The sequence below is a fragment of the Caloenas nicobarica genome, chromosome 4, assembly GCF_036013445.1.
Source record: "Caloenas nicobarica isolate bCalNic1 chromosome 4, bCalNic1.hap1, whole genome shotgun sequence".
NCBI lineage: Eukaryota > Metazoa > Chordata > Aves > Columbiformes > Columbidae > Caloenas > Caloenas nicobarica.
Window position 1 is genome coordinate 325,657 of NC_088248.1, and position 18,710 is coordinate 344,366.

At 42.6% G+C, this 18,710-nt stretch overlaps 1 protein-coding gene and 1 long non-coding RNA gene across 41 annotated transcripts in view; one reads left to right on the plus strand and one right to left on the minus strand.

Moving 5' to 3' along the window:
* Positions 1-18,710, minus strand: part of LOC135988763 (uncharacterized) — a 55,517-nt gene that overhangs the window by 19,829 nt on the left and 16,978 nt on the right. For 25 of the 40 annotated variants that reach the window (XR_010606223.1, XR_010606198.1, XR_010606206.1 and 22 more), the window contains 14 exons: positions 18,453-18,663; positions 12,448-12,636; positions 9,679-9,805; positions 9,249-9,462; positions 7,212-7,376; positions 6,415-6,526; positions 5,929-6,190; positions 5,391-5,568; positions 3,971-4,154; positions 3,312-3,446; positions 2,479-2,644; positions 2,269-2,301; positions 1,373-1,431; positions 49-166 (listed from right to left, as the gene is read on the minus strand). This is a non-coding gene — a long non-coding RNA (uncharacterized LOC135988763). Of the gene's footprint in view, positions 1-48; positions 167-1,372; positions 1,432-1,815; positions 1,911-2,209; positions 2,302-2,478; positions 2,645-3,311; positions 3,447-3,970; positions 4,155-4,283; positions 4,547-5,390; positions 5,569-5,928; positions 6,191-6,414; positions 6,527-7,211; positions 7,377-9,248; positions 9,463-9,678; positions 9,806-11,857; positions 11,921-12,447; positions 12,637-18,452; positions 18,664-18,710 lie in introns of all 40 variants that reach the window. The other 15 variants (XR_010606195.1, XR_010606187.1, XR_010606201.1 and 12 more) reach the window with 15 other exon arrangements.
* Positions 3,246-6,294, plus strand: NPFFR2 (neuropeptide FF receptor 2). Its single transcript, XM_065634963.1, has 3 exons — positions 3,246-3,564; positions 4,457-4,556; positions 5,454-6,294. Exons 1-3 carry the CDS (start codon positions 3,249-3,251, stop codon positions 6,292-6,294), a joined length of 1,257 nt encoding a protein of 418 aa, XP_065491035.1. The 5' UTR covers positions 3,246-3,248.

The window sequence follows — 18,710 nt, forward strand, 5'->3', positions numbered from 1 at the left end:
CGTGCTCGCTCGTGGCAGATTCGGGGCTCAGCCAGCACAGCCACGCACCTCACTGCCCTTCTCAGGGCAAGAAGCTCCGGGGACAAGCAATGCTGCTACTCCAGACGGTCACCTCCCTGGGCAGGGAGAGCTTAGGCTCCTGCGCGTTCCCACACGGAGAAGCTGCCTGGGGGAAGACAAGGGAAGTGAGCAACAATAAATCTATTTCTTGTCACGGGCCCAAAGGGAGCACGAGAAATGCTGTGCTTTGTAAATCCTATCTCATGGGGTTTACAAAGCACAGCTCGGGATCCGTGATTAAAGTGACAGTGTAAACAATCATTGTCAAATATCTGTATTTGAATTCTACCAAAACTCTTCATCTCAGGCATGTTTGTATGCAAATACATCAGCTTTCCTGAGTGAATAAGATAATCGGCATTAAATTGCTTTCCACAGCAGTTGACTATGATCTCTGGCTAGTTAAAGCAATTGGTGGGTAATACATTTCAAAGAAAATATTTTCAACTATTCTAAAAACAACAAAAATAAACAGGCTTTCTCCATAAGGACAGCCAAAGAGAATATACAACTATTACACAGTTATCTTGTAATTCCTGCTTTATTAAAACAGTTTTTTTGCGAGAGATTTCAGATTCTTGTGTACCTATCTTAAGATACAAGCATTTTCATGAATATGTGAAAATACAGACTAGCTACAAACATTGTATTGCTGCCAATTTCTAAAAAGGCAGAAGACAGCAGAACACAATTTGTTCCATTACTCTGCTTGTTCCAAGCCTGAGCCATAGCAGAATAAATATTTTTTACTGCGCTCGCTACCTGGTACTAAAACACTTCCAGAGATTTCGATGTTACTGAATTTCATTGACAAGCATAATACAGAAAAGCAGCAGTGCCTTCCCAAGAATTAGGTGTGAGTAAATATATCAGGGAACAACAGGCAGAGACAGAAGGTAAACTAAAGACCTTGGTACTTATTTTTAAAATGTTCTTTAAGATTCAGTGATTGTTTGCTGCTACTCTTATCTACAGTCACGCTGAATAAAGCTATAGCTAACTGGAAAGTTAAACGTATCCACAAGTTGTTAATGTTTACATCTTATTTTTTGCAGTCTCTCAGAGAAAGCAAAAGTAACTACAAATAGCACTGTGCCAGAAACTGATTTCTTGACAAACAAGGTTGCTTCAGCACGTGATGAACTGGTTCATTCCCAAGTGGTCACAGTTGTTGACAAGAGGCTTTGTATTTGAATATGGAATATCTTTTGGTCCATGTGAAAACAAATTTGAATGTTAAGTATTTCCTGACACTTCGGAGTTACTGTTGCTCTTTCAGTAAAACCCAGCAAGAAGGAGGAAGAAAAAGCACCTGTCCTTTTAGCGTTGGTACCCAACACTCGATTTTCTTTTCCTGGGGAGAGGGCTGCCCTACGCAGAGAGACAACAGAATGTCACCTTCATGACTCCACAGACACGGGAAAACCAGCACGTGTCTCATCGTCAGGGATCTGGGGAGGCAGTTGAAACCTTGGCTGCACAAAAACAGCCCACTCCAAGGTTCCTTTTATAGGGAAAAAAATGGAACTGGCACTTTCCTGACATGCAAGCTCCTCAGGATTTAGACACTCGCGCCTTAATTTAAATTCCATTAACGCTAGGGAATTTGTAAGCATCATAAAGGCACTTGCACCCATACATTAGTTTGGTGCCTTTTGTCACCAATTAATTTTGCTAGTTTTTTAATTTAGGAGCTCCTGCACCCCACTGCCTCTTTAGGCATCTATATACATACGCCTGTTACAGAAATACAACCTCAAAGCCCATTTTCATCAAGTGTTATCCAAAAGCCATCTTGCTGGCAGCATCAGCATCACCTGCTCCCTTTACCTGGGTTTCAAAGTCTCCATCTGGCAGATAAAATAAATGTGAAAAAAAAATTTGAATGCTGCTCGCAAGTTACCTGGTGTCAGCTGTAAATGTCAAGATGCCAGCGTTGACCTGTTAGGGTAGCTGGTACCATTTCTATGTGAGTTGTATCATATACATGCTAAAAGATTGTCACGGTTAACATTTGATTTAGAATTTTGGTGCAGCGTCTCATATAACTATAGGTTCCACAGGGCAAGAAAATAGATTGTGGCCTACAAAACTAATCTCGGTCAGTCAAATTTAGCAGTAAGTTCGGGACACACAATTCCATACCCACCTTAAAGTAATTGTTTCAGCCCCATCAAGTGGTCTAATAAAAAGTCTTGTACTCCTTACCTTCAAACAATGACACCAGCAAAAGCATTGCTACTGCAAAACAGAAAGCATAGATATTTGTAGCTTGAAATAGAAGACATAATACAGAGAAAGTTCAGACTCAAGAAAAAAGACTCTCTTTGAAAAAGCTACTAGTTTTTGCCAGCAATAATCTTATAAAATGGGAAAACTTATAGTGTAAATAAACCACGTGGGAAAAGAATTGCTCACATTTTATTGCAGGAAAACCAAAACATGGAGAGATTACGAACTGCCGAAGATCACATGGGAATTCAGTAGCAGAGGTAGGAAATGAATCCAGCTCTCCTGTGCTTCAGCATGTTTAAAACACAGTGTAGTCCTTCATATTTGCAGACGACTCTTCTCATCTATGTAGCTTGTAAGAAGGGAAGTAAAATCAACTGTGCTCAAAAATATTTCATTTTCAGTGAAATGGGATTGGATTTGGATGCATACAGGCAGAAGGTTTGTGCCACTTAAAGCTTTAATTTAATCACTGTTTTTCACGGCTCAGAAATCTTACTGTTGCTTAAGTGCCAGATTACTCAAGCTGTTGAGTAAATGGATTTCTCAAGAACTCTGATTATTTTTCTCAAAATAAACTGTTCAAGTTGTTGATTTGTTTACTTGACACAACCCAATAAGCCAGATTACATCCTGTCTGCTGTTCCTCTTCTTTGGGGGAGGAAAGATTTAATTTACAGAGCCTGCAGAAGGAAGAAAACCTTCAGCAGTCTTACTGGTCACTTTGGTACACCTGTGTTGTAAAAAAATCAAACTAACAGTATTTGTTGCTTTTCCTGTCTGGGGAGGCTCAGAACATGGCCTGTTAAAGTAAGCCATGGAGGGGTGAGTATGCATAAGCTTTGCATATGTATAGATGTATATCCAAACTAGTGGCATTTCATCAGATCCATTTCAAGCATACTAAAATGACCTTTTTAAAAATGTCTTTTAAGGCACATTACAACACAAAGAAAATGGACTCAAACTCTTCATTTGACTGGCCTCATGTGCTGAATTATAATGGGACATATAGGTACCTCTACTTAGAAGGCAACGTCTCCTATGTGGACTTCTACCTCCATCAGCCCTCAGTGGCAGCTGTCTTCATCATCTCCTACCTCCTCATCTTCCTGCTCTGCATGGTTGGCAATGGAGTGGTTTGCTTTATTGTTCTGAGGAGTAAACGCATGCGTACAGTTACAAACCTCTTCATCTTAAACCTGGCCGTCAGCGATTTACTGGTGGGAATCTTCTGCATGCCCACCACCCTCCTGGACAACATCATTGCAGGTAGGCTGGTTGGCACCGCGTGGCAGCAAGAGCTCGAGGGGGACTTGCCTGCGTTTCTGAGCGCTGGCCTCCCTGGGGACCCCGAGAGAGGGGTGCATGTGACAGTGATACACACCAATTGCCCCTTAACTCTGTCCCTGAAATAGAGAAACCAGCTTCTTCGAGAAAGCTTGGGGCAAATTTGGAGCGCAAGGGGCAAAACCTCTCACACGTGTCACTCCCACACTGGCTAGCAGAGTTTAGGCGCCCTGGCAGCCCTCTCAGCAGAGAGAGGGAGGTTGGAGGTGCCAGGGCATTGAGGTCCCTCAGGGGAGTATTGCAATCAGCCCTGGCTCTTCAACGTGTGCAGTGACAGACAAAGCAGCAGCTTAAAGTTCACCTTAAACCAAGACATCACCAGCCTCACCTGCACATCGCCATTTCTGACAGGGGTCTGGAGTTATTTCGAGTCACTGGCAGCCAGAGGTGAGGAAGACAAGCCCCTAACACACCTTCCGCCTGAGGCTGTCCTTGCCGATCTCCACATTGCCAATCTTGAAGAAGGGATTCTCCCAGTACAGGGTTATTTGTTTAGGAAGACTCGGTGGATGCTGTGAGCCAGATGCAGAGAACAATCAACAGTACAGGTCATTTCCCTTTCTTGTCTTGAGATACCATTTTAACAGAATGTCAAACCGCAAATATTTGCTTTGCTGTTTTTTGGAACATCAGAAACTCACCGGACACGTTTGGTGAAGCACTTTTTTTTATATGGCTTCTGCCTCCCTAACCCCTGCTATGGCCTGACAGAACAAAAGAAATGTATTAGTTCTGGGCAGAAATCTCCTCTATTGGGTATAAGCATAGCGCTACAGTGAGATGGCAGCAATTTCAGTTGCCTGTTTCCTTCCAGGATGGCCGTTTGGGAGCCTGGTTTGCAAGATGAGTGGGACGGTCCAAGGAATTTCTGTCTCTGCCTCTGTCTTCACTCTGGTTGCTATTGCTGTAGACAGGTAAGATCACAGAATCATAGAATCGTTTAGGTTGGAAAAGACCTTTAAGATCACAGAGTCCAACCGTTAACCCAACACTGCCAACTCCACCACTAGCCCATGTCCCTAAGCACCACATCTACACGTCTTTTAAACCCCTCCAGGGATGGTGACTCCACCACTTCCCTGGGCAGCCTGTTCCAATGCCTGACAACCCTTTCTGGGAAGAAATTTTTCCTAATATCAAATTTAAACCTCCCCTGGTGCAACTTGAGGCCATTTCCTCTTGTCCTGTTCCTTGTGAGAAGAGACCAACCCCCACCTCGCTACAACCTCCTTTCAGGTGGTTGTAGAGAGCGAGGAGGTCTCCCCTCAGATGAGGCAAAGATCATAAACTGTCACTTTCATCTCCATGTTGAGGCCAATTTATTAATCCACACAACACTGTAAGAGATTAGATAGATTTTGCTCCTGGGCCTATTAAGCAAAATACAATGTACCCAGGTCTAAAAATCAGCCACAGCAATTTGCTCCTCCACTGGTATTTCTTAAAGATGTGACAGCCTGGCTAAACCTGGCTGCCTGAAATGGGTCTGTTTCCTGGCTATTACCCTAGATAGCAAAGACACTGATACCTGCTCGGGTTAAATGAAGTAGCAGCAGCAGGCTCATATGGAAATAGAGAAAAATGAGGAAATATCAACAAAAAATGTGACCTTTTTTAGATTGTTTTTACCAACACAGCTCTTAAATGGGGCAGCAAAATGCAGCTCCACTGGTTTATGCAGGATGAGGAGGTGATTCCATCTACGCTTTTTAAAAAACATACAATTGAAGAAGTGAACGTATGCTTGCCTGTTTGAGTAAGCATTCCTTAAACGGCTTCTCTACATATGTAACCGGGTGTCTTTGCCGCAGGTTTCGCTGCATCGTTTATCCGTTCAAGCAGAAGCTGACCATTTCAACTGCAGTCATCATCATAGCCGTCATCTGGATTCTGGCTGTCGCAATCATGTGTCCTTCTGCCGTCATGCTGCAGGTACAAGAAGAGAAGCATTTCAGGATGATCCTTGGCTACAGCAACGAAACCCACCCCATATACTGGTGCCGAGAGGACTGGCCTGACCCAGGAATGAGAAAGATCTACACAACAGTTCTCTTTGCAAACATTTATCTGGCTCCCCTGTCGCTCATTGTAATCATGTACACTAGGATAAGCATTGCTCTCTTCAACACCGCAATGCCCATGGTGGGAAAACACAGCCAGGAGCAACGGCATAGCACGTCGAAGAAGAAACAAAAAGTAATCAAAATGCTCATTATTGTGGCTTTGCTTTTCACCCTCTCCTGGCTTCCCTTGTGGACTCTGATGATGCTTTCAGACTATGCCAACCTTTCAGATGTCCAGTTGCAGATCATCCACATTTATATCTATCCCTTTGCTCACTGGCTGGCCTTTTTCAATAGCAGCGTCAACCCCATCATCTACGGTTTCTTTAACGAAAACTTTCGCCGAGGCTTTGAGGCTGCCTTTAAACTTCAGCTCTGCCCCCGAGAGATGGCTCACAGGGACATCTGTTCTCAGCAAGGCCAAAGCAATGCCATTTTGCCAGCTCGCCACCACCAGACGTCCCAGGATCAAGCTTCTCAAAATGCTAAGGAGAAAGGGAAGACAATTAAGAAAGGAAATTGGGTGAATAACCAGCAGGATTTGATAATGGAGGATCTAGAAGAGACCTGCAATGATGGGATTAAGTGAAACGCGCTACAAACTACCAAAATGATATAAGCCTAGCAGAGTTCATTTATTGTGTTGTGAAACTCACGCTCTGTCAGCCACTTGACAATGTTTCTTTTTCGAAGGAGATACACAACTTGCCTGGTATCTGAATGTGTGATGTGAGTAGAAAGCCAAATTCAGCTTCCTGTGGTACCAGCTTAAACCAGGGGCAACTGCCCTGCAGTCAGTGATGACTCACTCTGCCCTCGACCTGGACCAGAGCAAAGACGTGATTAAAATGGGATTACCTTCCATTTACTGTGACGTTAGAGAAAAAGAAAACTACAGTTATTGACTTGGTTACAATTACTCCTGATGCTCACTGATGAAGAAGAAAACATGCATTCATTCGCTTCCGTGAATTTCTCAGAATGGCTGAAACATGGTCGCTTGAACAATACTTATTGTAATGTTTCGGCGTATAAGGCTACTTGTGAATACCTACAATTTTCTTCTGATATCAGACAAGGAAAATATCAGCGCCGTTTGTAGCATCCAGCTAAACTGTAGAGCTGGATAAAGGAGGAAATCACAAAACTTGCCAGTGCCCTGAGCAAATGTCCCTCCTGGGGGTTCGACTGCCAAGGCTCAGAGCACCTCTGAGCCACTGCAGCTGGGGGCACCCCCATTGTTGCATTAAGACATAATTTTATCTGTAGACCAAAATACCTGCTAAAGAGATTTCTGAGTAAGTCCCTCCAGTAAAAGCAAAACTAATCCAATAAACTCATTTCTTGATTTAACATAAATTTCTCTTTGTTCAGCAACTTGATATTACCCTTTCAGCTTCTCCTCTAAAGCATAAGCCTGTTCCTGGAACTCGTCAATCTCTTATTCTATAATTCTCATTAAGTCAAATATCAGAGATACAGTCTGAACATTTGAACTGAACTCACTGGTTCCTGGGTCTTCATGTGGTTGTGCTCATGTTGCTTCTGCCTGGACATTTTGATTGCCAACCAGTTCCTACCCAAATGGAAAAATGTATGTATTTTCAGTCAGATTCCATTTATTCCCATTTCTGGTTGCTTCTCTTGTTAATTCGGTGATACAAGAAATAACTGTGATATAAAGAAATAAATAGGAGTAAAAAATTGAGAAATAAAGTATGAAAAATGGCTTTTGTGGTATATTTTTCATAGGATCTCAACTCTATTGTTTGGATGGGGTGGGTGTAAATCACCTACAAAGGCTGGAACGTCAATATTTGCAGGAGAGAGAACACCCTGGAGGCCCATTCAACCTGACAAAGCTCAGCATGTACAGAGAGCTACCTTGGAAGTATCTCAGAGGCCCAGGTACATTGCTCCTAAATGCTTCTAGTTTGCACACATTAAGCAACCTCATCAGCCTAAATGCCATTGATTCATTTTCTTGTACTGCTCTACTTGAGGATAAAAGCCTCGAATTATTGTTATGTAACTTGGAAACACAAATCAAAGCATCTCTACTTGAAATCTATGAACATATTTCTTTATCTATATTTGGGCCTGAGAACATTTTAGAAATAGGCTCTGAATGCAAATAGACTGAGTTGTTCAAATGAATGGAATTTTTAAAATTATTATCAATATATTTATATTTTTTGTGTGTTTTACTGGACACAGATATGCTACCTACAGATGTAACACAGTAGAGCATGCCAGCTATACAACCCTGCTGTCACCAAATTTGAAACTGCCATACAGGCTCTGGACACTGAGGTTATTAAGATTCTTTCCACTCCTCCATCCCTCCACAGGCATTGCCATTTAGATAGAAAAGTAAGTTGCTGATATTTGTGCTCTAACCCCCACCCCGTAGTGTCAGTCCTCCCATAGAACATACATTTGGACTGTATTCCAGATCAAGAAAACTTCAACAAGCACATGGAACCAGAAAAATAGAAGAACGTTAAGTGAAGAGTAGTTAGTAGTTACTGAAGGGAACAATAGCCTCTAAAAAAAAAACTTTCCCTATGACAAAGAATAATATGAAATCAATACTGGCTGTGTCAAGAGCTCTTTATCAATAGCAAAAAGCAATTGCCTGCAGTAGGAAAAAAGAGAACAATAAAATAGAGACTGGACTGGAAGTGGAGGCACATTAGCAACTAGTGAAGTCAAGTACATAGATGACAAGAGATATGGTTAGAATCCTCAAGATACTGTATTACCTCGGTTTCTATTTTAAAGAAAAATATTGTGTCCTCAGACAGGACACAATGGATGGGAAGAGATAAAGATCAGTATGCAGCTATTACCACGTGCAGTTTGCCGTCTCCTGCAGCCAAAATACTCTCACATTGATTGGCTGGCAGCCTCTTCAAACTAACTTATGGAGATGGTAAAGACCAGACTCCCAAATTGAGATGTATAAACACATGAGCTTATCCAAAAGGTTTTCAAAGCAGATCCAACAGCAGCTGGACCGCTAAGGCCTTCATGCTTCCTGGTGTGATATAGGAGACACCGCAGCTAGAGTACCATGAGACCACCTCTGTCATTCTTCCTCTGAGGACTGACTTGTTTACTTTTTAACATCAGTGTCTAAATTATGATTATTTTATCACATGTGGAAGAATCTGACCTCATGTGGAAAGGGTCCAGGTGACTGAAAAGTCTAGGTAACTGAAATTTTAAGTAATAGGAAAGCTATACTAATTGCTAGAAATTCTGTGTTATGATAAGCTACACTAATTGCTAAAATTGTTATGTAATAATAAAACTCATTATAACTACAGCCATGTGGCCAGTTCTCATTTTACCAAAGATCCCTAAAAGAACCTGCCTGTCACCATAGGACCAGGTGAGAAAACCCCAGAAAACCATCCTCCCAAAAAGCTAGCGGGATTTGCGAAGTACAAATCACCTCGAACTCATCCCACTGAAATCACATTTAAATGCAGGCCCAAGCCCTTGCCTGAGTGATGCTGTGGGCATGTAATGTCATACCTGGCTTTGCTGAACTCCCATGATTTCAAACCTTCCTCATTGCCCCAGGCTGCTCTGGTGATCCCTGGGCTGGGGCTGGTCCTGGGCAGGACTAGTTCTGCTCTTCTCTTGCAGATGCTGTGGGGCTGCCCCCTCATTTGGGGAGTCCCTGCCCTGCTGTCAGCCTTGGCTCCTGGCTTGCCTCCCTTGTGGCACAGCCCTGCCTCTGCTCCTCCTGGTAAAATTAAAAAAAAAAAAAAAAAGAACAAGTACAAACTATATTGAGAAGAATATGCATTTTACAGTGCTTTCTGTTCAGGAAATCACTATAAATCAGCGACACTGGACACTGACTCAAAAACTGCATTCAAAACTTAGCAGTTGTTTGCTGTCAGTGGAAGATACTTAATTTGTGGTCACACAAAGGTCTGTCCAAAGTCAAATCTACTACCCAGGAAGGTGACAGGAGGTATGCTGTGGTGAGTCTTTCTTTACTCCAGTGGGAGAAGCCAGTGGTCTTTGAACTGATGGATTTTAGCTCTCCTGTTGGTAGTGACTCTTCTCTGCTGGGACACTAACTGCAAAATAAAGGCAGAATAAAGAACAAGAAACAATGCAGAAGGTAACACAAGTAACCGTGAGCATGAAGGGACTGGTATTAAGGATAAAGGACAACAGTTTCTGGAATAAGAACTTTTGCAGAGGCATTTAGCGGCTGTTTGTGTTTACCAAGACCAAAACAAAGAGCTGGCAATGTGGAACAGGCACAAGGGATAGGACTGGAGGTGTTGAGATAACTGGAGTAATGGCACAGACCTGTGGTGAGAGAGGCTGCAGTTAGAGGTACTGCAAATAAAAACTCTGTTTGATATGGAAAAACTCAAAAAGCCAGCAAGGACTTTGAAGAGGAGGAGATATAAGCAAACTTGGGAGATGAAGTCAGCTAGACAGCAAGTACATTTTTCAATAACGCAAGCAAGTAAAAATATTTTTAAAGAAAATAAAAGGATTTTGCCAAAACCTTTTTCCATCCCCATCCAAAACCGAAATTATAGGCGGTCTCCACAAACCTCCACAATTTCTCAGGAATTCAAGATCCCTAAGCAGTCCATGTGTAATACATTTCTCCTTTCACTCTCTGCCTGTCTCCAGGGAATTATTTCTTTTGCTATTACAACATTCACAAGAAGAACTGGTGTCTGTAGATTTATTACTAGTTTTGATTCCACATTTGAGAAAACGAAGCAAGAGAACATTTCCAGTCCTGATTCCATCAAAAATGTGAAGGATTCCCTGTCACATAGCAGACTTGACCTCTAAAGCTGCTCAAGTTAAGCAGAACACAGATGAAATCTCTTTGCAACCACTAGAGACACTGCTCTGGAACTGCCAGTTTCTGAGCCCTACAAACACCAAATCTTCGTAACTTCACTGATGCAAATCATGCTGGAGAAGTTCACAACCATGACAGTGCACACACAAGGGTTTTTTCAAGCGCTAACAACATTTAGGTGCTTTGCTCCTTGGGCATTGGTTTAGAGGCTCTCAGCAGGCTCCGAAAGTGTGGAGGCAGCCCAGCCACAGGGCAGTTCTGAAATTCTTGGCACGAATTCACAACACGCTCCCCCTCACAGGAACAGGAATCCAGCACGACCGTCGATGAAGTCGTAAGAGTTCTGCTCTTCCATCTCTTCTGCAACAGCAGGATTTGCAGATCGCAAATCTATAACCAGTTGCTGTATCCCTCCCCTGCTTCTTGCCCTCTTTTAGCGGCAAATCCGATCTGTCAACGTGTTCCCTGCAGTTTTCACCTGCCTGTGGTGACAGGCTGGACAGCATGAGGCCTTCTCTCAAAATCCCAGGCATCTGCACCTTTGCAAGGCTCCTCTGATGCAGGGAATGTCTTTATTCCAGCATTCCTTTAGCAGACAACTCATTTAATGAGTTCCCTGTTCATTAGAGCCTCCAACCACAGTACAGCAATAAACAATGAACTGCAAGGCTGTGGCAGAATCCTCCTGGCCTGTCTTTCAGTTCAGATCTTTTCTTTTTTACTGTTTCTCTGCTGCTGTCCTTACATACAGCTGACAGTTCGATTGGGATGCTACATTACCTGTGAACTGTTCCTGGGAAAAGGAACCGATAGTGAAAAGGTACTAAATATCCCCCATATACCATAGCAAGTTCAGCAAGGCTTGCAGGTGCTCAGTCCCACGGAGCGTCTTGGTGCCGATGGCTCATACAAGTAGTCGTGGGATATCTGCTAAAGATGAGGAGATCCATGCTCACAGCTTCCATGTGAATAAAAATGCTGTTCCAACACTTTCCATGTTTTGAATGCTAAGTACAGAAATCACTGTCTCAAGAGGAAAAAAAAAAAATTTCCAAATGACTGGGAAATGATACACATCTGTCAATGCAACTTCTCAGTGTATTTTAGACTTGGCATCAGGCAAGCTTCAGTTTCCAGGGATGAATAAATATGTTTGTTACATCAGCTTGAACTAAACAGAACTAAAGACTATATACATCCTGGCATAATATACTGTATATTGCTCTGGTCTGAATTTGCAGCAGCAGCTGACAACCAGAAGGGACTACCTGAAAACTATAAAAAAGTGACTACTTGCCCCACTGTGGACAAGGAGCTTTCTTAGAATCTTCAGTCTCCAAGACGACAACAGACGTATTTTCTATGAAATGAGAAAATTTTTAAAAAGGAAGAAAGACGAAGAAAAATTTCCCAGAGCTATGCTACCTCTTCACAATTTTAATAAAGAAATTTCTGAAGGCCAGGGAGCTTATGTGGTTTACCCACACTGTAAAACTTCCTGTGTTGTGGTTTAATAAACACACTCAGTTTGCAAATAGTGAGCTTTCCAACAGCTGTTGGGATCTAAAGATAGAAACATTGACTGTTTGAGGGGTTGTAGCAACAGCTATCACCTCTCAAAACACATGAATTAATTTGAGTGTCACCAAACATCCAGTGGCATGATACACTTCCTTCTCTTAGTCAGTACTGCCTTGAAATAATTCACATTTGCTTCGATTTAACGAACAGCTCCCCACGCAGCCCCACTATCCTCCTCCTCGCCACGCACGCTGACACACTCCCCCACCCTCCGGGTAAGCTATGGCGGGGGCCAGCAGAGGGAGATCACCAGAGGAGACGACGTTTAAACCTGAGATAGAAAACCTCTTTCAGTGAAAAACTCACGTTAGGACTCTGGCCTAGGGTCTGAGATACACTTGGATTCTCCATACTGAAGCTCTTGAAGCACAGAAAGGGCTTCCCTGTGCACACGCGACATCTTCAAAATTTCTATGTAGCAGCACTTCCACCGAATCTGGAGCAGCTCCAACAGGGCAGGTGCTCTCCTGCTCGTCCTGCTGACCTGAACGGGACCTGCGACAGAGGAGCGCGAGCTGTCACAGGGATGGGGCTGAGCCGGGGGGCTGCGCCGTGTGGACGGACACAGCCACGTTATGACACCAGGGACGCACGCTGCGCCAAGCGGGGACACCACAGGGATCCAGACTGCAAGATGTGTGTGGACGAACCCACAACTGAAGGGATGACATGACTGGGACACATGTGCTGACCACTAAAAAATTACTTAAGAGTCCAAATATCTATCACCTCCGAGTTCCTCAATCTGTCCTGTCTCTGGGCCGCCTATGGAAATGTCCTGCTTGACGCTTACCCCAGTACTAAAGTAATTCCAAAGCAAGTGTACTTCTAAGAGCTCAGAATCTGAAAAGCAAACAAAAATAATTCAATGCTTCTTTGGTTTTCAGAGAGCACCAAACCGAGGATTTCTCAAACGTGTCTCCTTCCCTCCGCAGACGCTGAACCGGCCAGGCCGATGTGTGTTCTGGGCCCTCTCTCCCTGGCACTCTCCAGGACTCCCCTGCTGCCTCTCCATCGCGAGATTTGGGGTGCAAGCACTGTGTCATCTCTCACATGTGACATTTGTAGTCGTACTGTTAATATTAACAGCCTGACTCATTACAGCTAAGAACTAAGGGACAATTTTGCCATCTTCCAAGACTTGAACATTTCATTGCCTGTCTCATTTGAAAAGTAAACAGAATCTGTCATGGACACTGATACTGAAATGATTCAAAAACCACTTAGCAAACACCCTGCAAATCTGGAAAGGTTAACAAGAAATTAATGATCCTCCATTTAGGCACTTATTGCTCTTGCATTCTGGTGAGAATAAGAAGCAAACAGTTAAAAATTTCTGCCATAAGGTAAAGACAACATTATAAAAAATTAAGCTGATGTACCGAAAAAAAAAAAAAATCCTAATTAGCAGAATTACAGTGACAAGAAAAGTAAACATCATTGCTGGGTAGTGAAAAAAACAGGTCATTAAAAGGAAATGATCCAAAACGAGCAGAATGTCAAGGGAGTAAAGCAAATTATGCAGTAATAAATGTGCCAAAATCCTTAACAACAATGCTGCTGAGTTCTGTTTGCTTTTGCGTTGCTTGGTTTTGTTTACCAAATTAAAATAAAAATGTTTTCCTCAAAACTACTATTAGACAACAATTTCTTTACAAGTTCTTAACTTCAAAAGAAAAACATATGCCACTGAAGCCTGACTTTGTAAGTTGCTCTTACTGATTTTTAAACTCCTTTGTTTCTATTGATTTTTAAACCCCTTTCTAAATAAAAGAAAGGTGTTAAAAATTCTTCAAAACCCGTGACATATGCAATTGTCAAGCAATCCCTGCTGAGAAAGTGAAGAGAAAAAATCAGATCAAAACCATGTCACTGAAGGTACACGGATAGTATTTAAATGAAAACAGCAGTGAGGAAATTGTAAAGAGCAGGTAACGGAACTGCTAATTCCAATACAGACTGTTTAAGTTTATGCTGGTGTAGCGGAAATCCTGTGCTTTACGATAAATTTGAGATTTTCCCTTACATTCACAACACGTTATTTATAAATTTCAATAACCTACTGCATTTGCTTTTTTTACATGGTGGGATAGTTGGAAGGAGAATGTAATTTTCACTGAAAGAAATAGATTTTAGAAAAACTTTGCCCCTTTTGTCCAATGAAGATTAGTGTTACGATAGCTCTCCTAACATCTCTGTCAAGATGCTGTTCGATACAGCACCAACATCTCTGAAGGACACATTACAATCTACCATCCTACCTCCAGAAACATTTCAGAGAGAGGACATCTGTATATTTACGTAGTTCCTTTAACACTCAAGGAATCTGCAACGGTTAGCAAATTTACACGCTGACCATTGCAGCTGGAGACAGAGGAGGAGGACAATAGCTCCTTTGTCCTGGCTAGGAACCCCTCAAATCAAGCTGCCAGAAGAAGGTTGACAATAAGTTCCACGGTGTTTCAGCTGCACAAGTGCTGTCTGAGCATTTCTAGCTGTCTTGCAGTCATCTGTCATTGCAATAATTTACTAAAAACTAAACATGGGTGTCCTGCCACTAGGTCTGTTAAGTAGAGGCAGTGTGGAGCTGATCTCTAAAAAGAACACGGGCTTAGGGAAAAGATCCAGTAAACCGGCCACCTCTACTGGGAGAAGAGCCGCATCCTTCACAAAATTCAAGGTAAGCAACAAAAAAACAAATGGAAAATGATACCCATTATAAAGAGATAGAAGTCTCAACTGGGCATGGAGAAAAGGGTTGGCAGCTTTCAGCTCACCCTAGGAAAGGCTCACGGTATCAGTGCTAGCTGCAAACATCAACGGCATCAGGAGAGAGTAGAATGAAAGTACTCGTCAAGGATGTTTTTCATAGCAAAGGAGATCTTTGGTAAATAAAATATTTGTTTAGTAAAGGTGGACTTCGGTTTGCAGAAATGTCTAAGTGCACCCCATCTGGAGTCACAAGTGATCGTTCTCACTGGCTCAACAAGGGCAGAGGTGACTTTTACACCACGGGAGATGCTCTCTGGCAGGGACCTGGCCTCAAGGAGTCTTGGAAACGTGATCTAGTACTAAATACCAGAACAAGCAGTGAAGATCCCTCACCTGGCACCTCCTCTCCAGCCTCCTCGGGAACAAAGAGCTGTCAGACGGAAAGAAACAATCCAAAATAGGAACAGCCCAGTCATTATACACTGCCATGGCCTTATTTTTTTAACTACAACACATCTCACACTTAATGTGACTCTTACCGCCTCACAGCAGTTTTAATAACTGCAGCTGAGCAGATTGACAGGGTACTGCACCAAGAACTCAGTACGCTTCCAGAGAGGCAATAGCATTAACTAGAAAAAAAAAAACCCACAAACACAGAAAAAGGTGAATTTTTTTTTCTTTTGAAGTTATTCAAAGTTATTCAATCCAAAACAACATTTGCTTTTGATTTTTTGTTATGAGAATAATGACTGGCAGGCATGGGTCATACTAGACTTTGGTGGATGAATTTAGTGCCGACAAGCAAGCCCTTCCAGCCAGAACGATGGGTAAAATCTTTACATCTACAGGGAACTCACAAAAGGCCCTTTCCCCCGGCTGATGGCTCACACTGGGAGCCGAGTCCTCAGGGGATTTCACCCAGTGCCGGATTGTCTCCAGCGCCGCGCTGCCTTACGCGTTTGTCCTGCTTTGCTTCAGCCTCTCCAGAGGGGCTGCTCCCCTCGGCTCCTCAGGCACTGGTAGGGTTGATAAATGAATAATTAAGTCACGCAGCCTCTGTAATCCCACAGGAAGACGGACTGGATGGTCAGAGAGCTTCTCTGGCTGTGAACATTTCTCCTAGCCTTTGCAGTTACTGTCTATAATCAGAACTGAGGTGCAGGAAGTTTGAGGAAAATGTTTTGGTCTGTGAATGAAATCAAAATTTTTACATCATGTGCAAGTACAAAGTCAATGCACTAGTGCCACTTACAGTAGTTAGTTTTGTGACTTAATGAAACAAGGAAACATCTCAGGTTAAAAAGCGTGGTCGTACTTGGAAAAGTTTCTTTGTGCACAGCAAGATATTGCCAGAATAATGGGGAAAAATGAAAACACCCATTTGCTTGAACTGAGATGACTTCTCTAAATGAACTCAAACTCCATGGTTTCTTTTATAGACTCTGTTCCTAAAGCCAGGCAGCGTTTTTGCCTAATTTGACTGTACACGTTCTGTCAAGGGTGTGATATTTCATTTAAAAAATGCTGATTCGAATGACGCTTTCTAGGGTAAGACTAAACGATTTTGTAAGTGGCCTGCCTGGCCAGTTTCTGAAAGGGAGACATTTTGACAGTATTTAATTTCATTATGTATTGAAACTTCCCAACACAAATCAAAAGCAGATTACAAAAATTGAGAAGTTGTTACCAGGTGGAAAATATAGCCTCAAACTAGCCCAGTCCATGGGTGTGTTACTGGTCTGCTGATCTTAAAAGTCTTTGCAAACGACAATCATGGGGTTTTTTCCCCGTTTTCCCACTTGTCGCTCTGTAAAAATTTAAAACACCAGTTAGAAAAAGCCAGCTATTTATACTTCCAAAATAATCCAATCAGCAAAAACTGTGAAAAGACGTGAAGCGAAACTCTGGTATTTAGTGGCTGATTTGCAAATCAGAAAACCTCTTCAATGCATCAGTTTCATCTATATATTTCATCTAATATTTGACTAGTCATCTTGTAGACTCTGCAGATATTGCAATACTTGGGCTGCAGAGACAGACTAATCTGTCAGCACTGTCTTCTCAAAACAGAATTCTGGTCTCCTTTCAAAATGCCTGTGTAATTTGGTTTTCTTAAGGAAATGAAGAAATTGCTCATGGCTGTTTGGAGATGAAGCTATCACAAAGGAAAGTAAAGAATAAATATTCATGTCACAGCCTTTGTGATGTGTTGGGCTGAAATTTAGAAGCTTAAAGTATCTGCACTACAAACAGATGAGAACATCAAATAGAAGAGAAAGACAATCAAGTGGTGTATGAAAGCACCAAAGCACTGATGCATTTTCTTTTTGTAGTGACTTTTCAAATTAAACTTTTCAGCTGTCAAGCCTAAACTTTCAGCAACGCTCTGTACCACTGCTCTGGAACAATAAGAAAATTCACACAAATGATGCATTCTAAGGTCATTTGCAGAGAACACTCGGAGACAGTATAGAAGGTGCAAATGTGGGCTTGTGCTGCAGGCTGTAACTCGCTGCAAGAAGTACACAGCTCCCCAGGAGAGGTGGCATTTGCAGCGACGGCAGCTCAGCTTGTCTCTGAGGGATAAAATATTACACCGCACGAGCATCGCTCACAGAGATTTTAAGTTTTCAGTAGCCTTAAGTGTCATCCTTAGGAAGAAAGAATTCCAGACCAGAAGGGCAACATCGGGGACTGTTTGGCTGTACTTCAAAATAACCACTGCCAGACTTGTGAAGAGAAAATCACAGCACCCTAGCTGAGAAAATGGGTACCGGATGCAACTAGTCAAAATGACTGATGCACTTGTCTTCATTGTGAAATAAAAGGTTTTATTATTCTAATAAAATTTTGACAGCAGAATAGTAAAAAAGATCTAATAATAAATGAGAGCATGTTATGAAACCGTAGCATGATCAGCCTCATTTTAGCATGGGCAACGAGAAAGGTTTTGATTTAGGTATAATACACAGTATGGCCTTCACTGCTTAAGTCTGTGTGAGCAGTGAGCTCAGTGACTGTGTACACAGTACACTCAATTAATTCAAGAGATCTGAGTTTGATCGTTAACCTACCAACTTCTTGAACTCAAACTCCAGAAGAGAGAAAAGGGAATATTTATGACATGTTGATCTAGCTCATCTGAAAGTGAAAAACAGCTCTGGAAATAGTCTGGGTGTTTCAGATTCATAAGGCAGTGCAAAAACAAGCAGGAGAAAAGGCCCTGTGTGTTTTTACTCAAGTAGCGTTAAGACAATGTTTCAGTGACTTCATAGGCTCTCCATGTCCCCTGAAGCAGACTTCCAGTTGTAGGCATTTGTTACGGGATAGTGTCGTTTCGTAAGATACTTGTACTTTCAAAATGGGCAAGTTGGGGAGTTTCAAGGGTGACGTTTGCTGCTTTTGCATGTATGCAGCAAGAAAAGCCTTATTTTAGACAACGATCATCACAGACTTCAAACATCGATCCTGTTTCAAAATACCACATCCTTCACCACCAGAAAAAAAGCCAGTTGTGACCCATACTGACCCCCCCACCGCAGGATACACGAGGAGGAACAGTCAATTCGGCGCTGCCGGGACATGAGCTCCCTCACCTCATTCAAGAGCTGGCCCCCGTGGCGCACCTCTGCCCTCGCTCCTGCTCCGCCATTCCACTGACTTCGGCCCTTCTGCTTCATTTCCCAAAGCACCGGACACAGACCCAGGGCAGACCAGGCTGCTCGGACTTCGTGGTGTCAGCAGGGGTCACAGACGAGGTGCACGAAGGTGCTCAGAGACATCTGAGGAACCGTGTCGTCCTCTTTTCTGAAATCACAAAAAATTTGTACTTGGAGTAAGTATTTTCTGCTGGT

Coding starts and splice junctions, on each gene's coding strand:
- NPFFR2 (XM_065634963.1), top strand. CDS start 3,249: ATGGACTCAAACTCTTCATTTGACTGGCCTCATGTGCTGAATTATAAT. Junction 3,565..4,456: donor CCTGGACAACATCATTGCAG/GTAGGCTGGTTG, acceptor GTTTCCTTCCAG/GATGGCCGTTTGGGAGCCTG. Junction 4,557..5,453: donor GTTGCTATTGCTGTAGACAG/GTAAGATCACAG, acceptor TCTTTGCCGCAG/GTTTCGCTGCATCGTTTATC.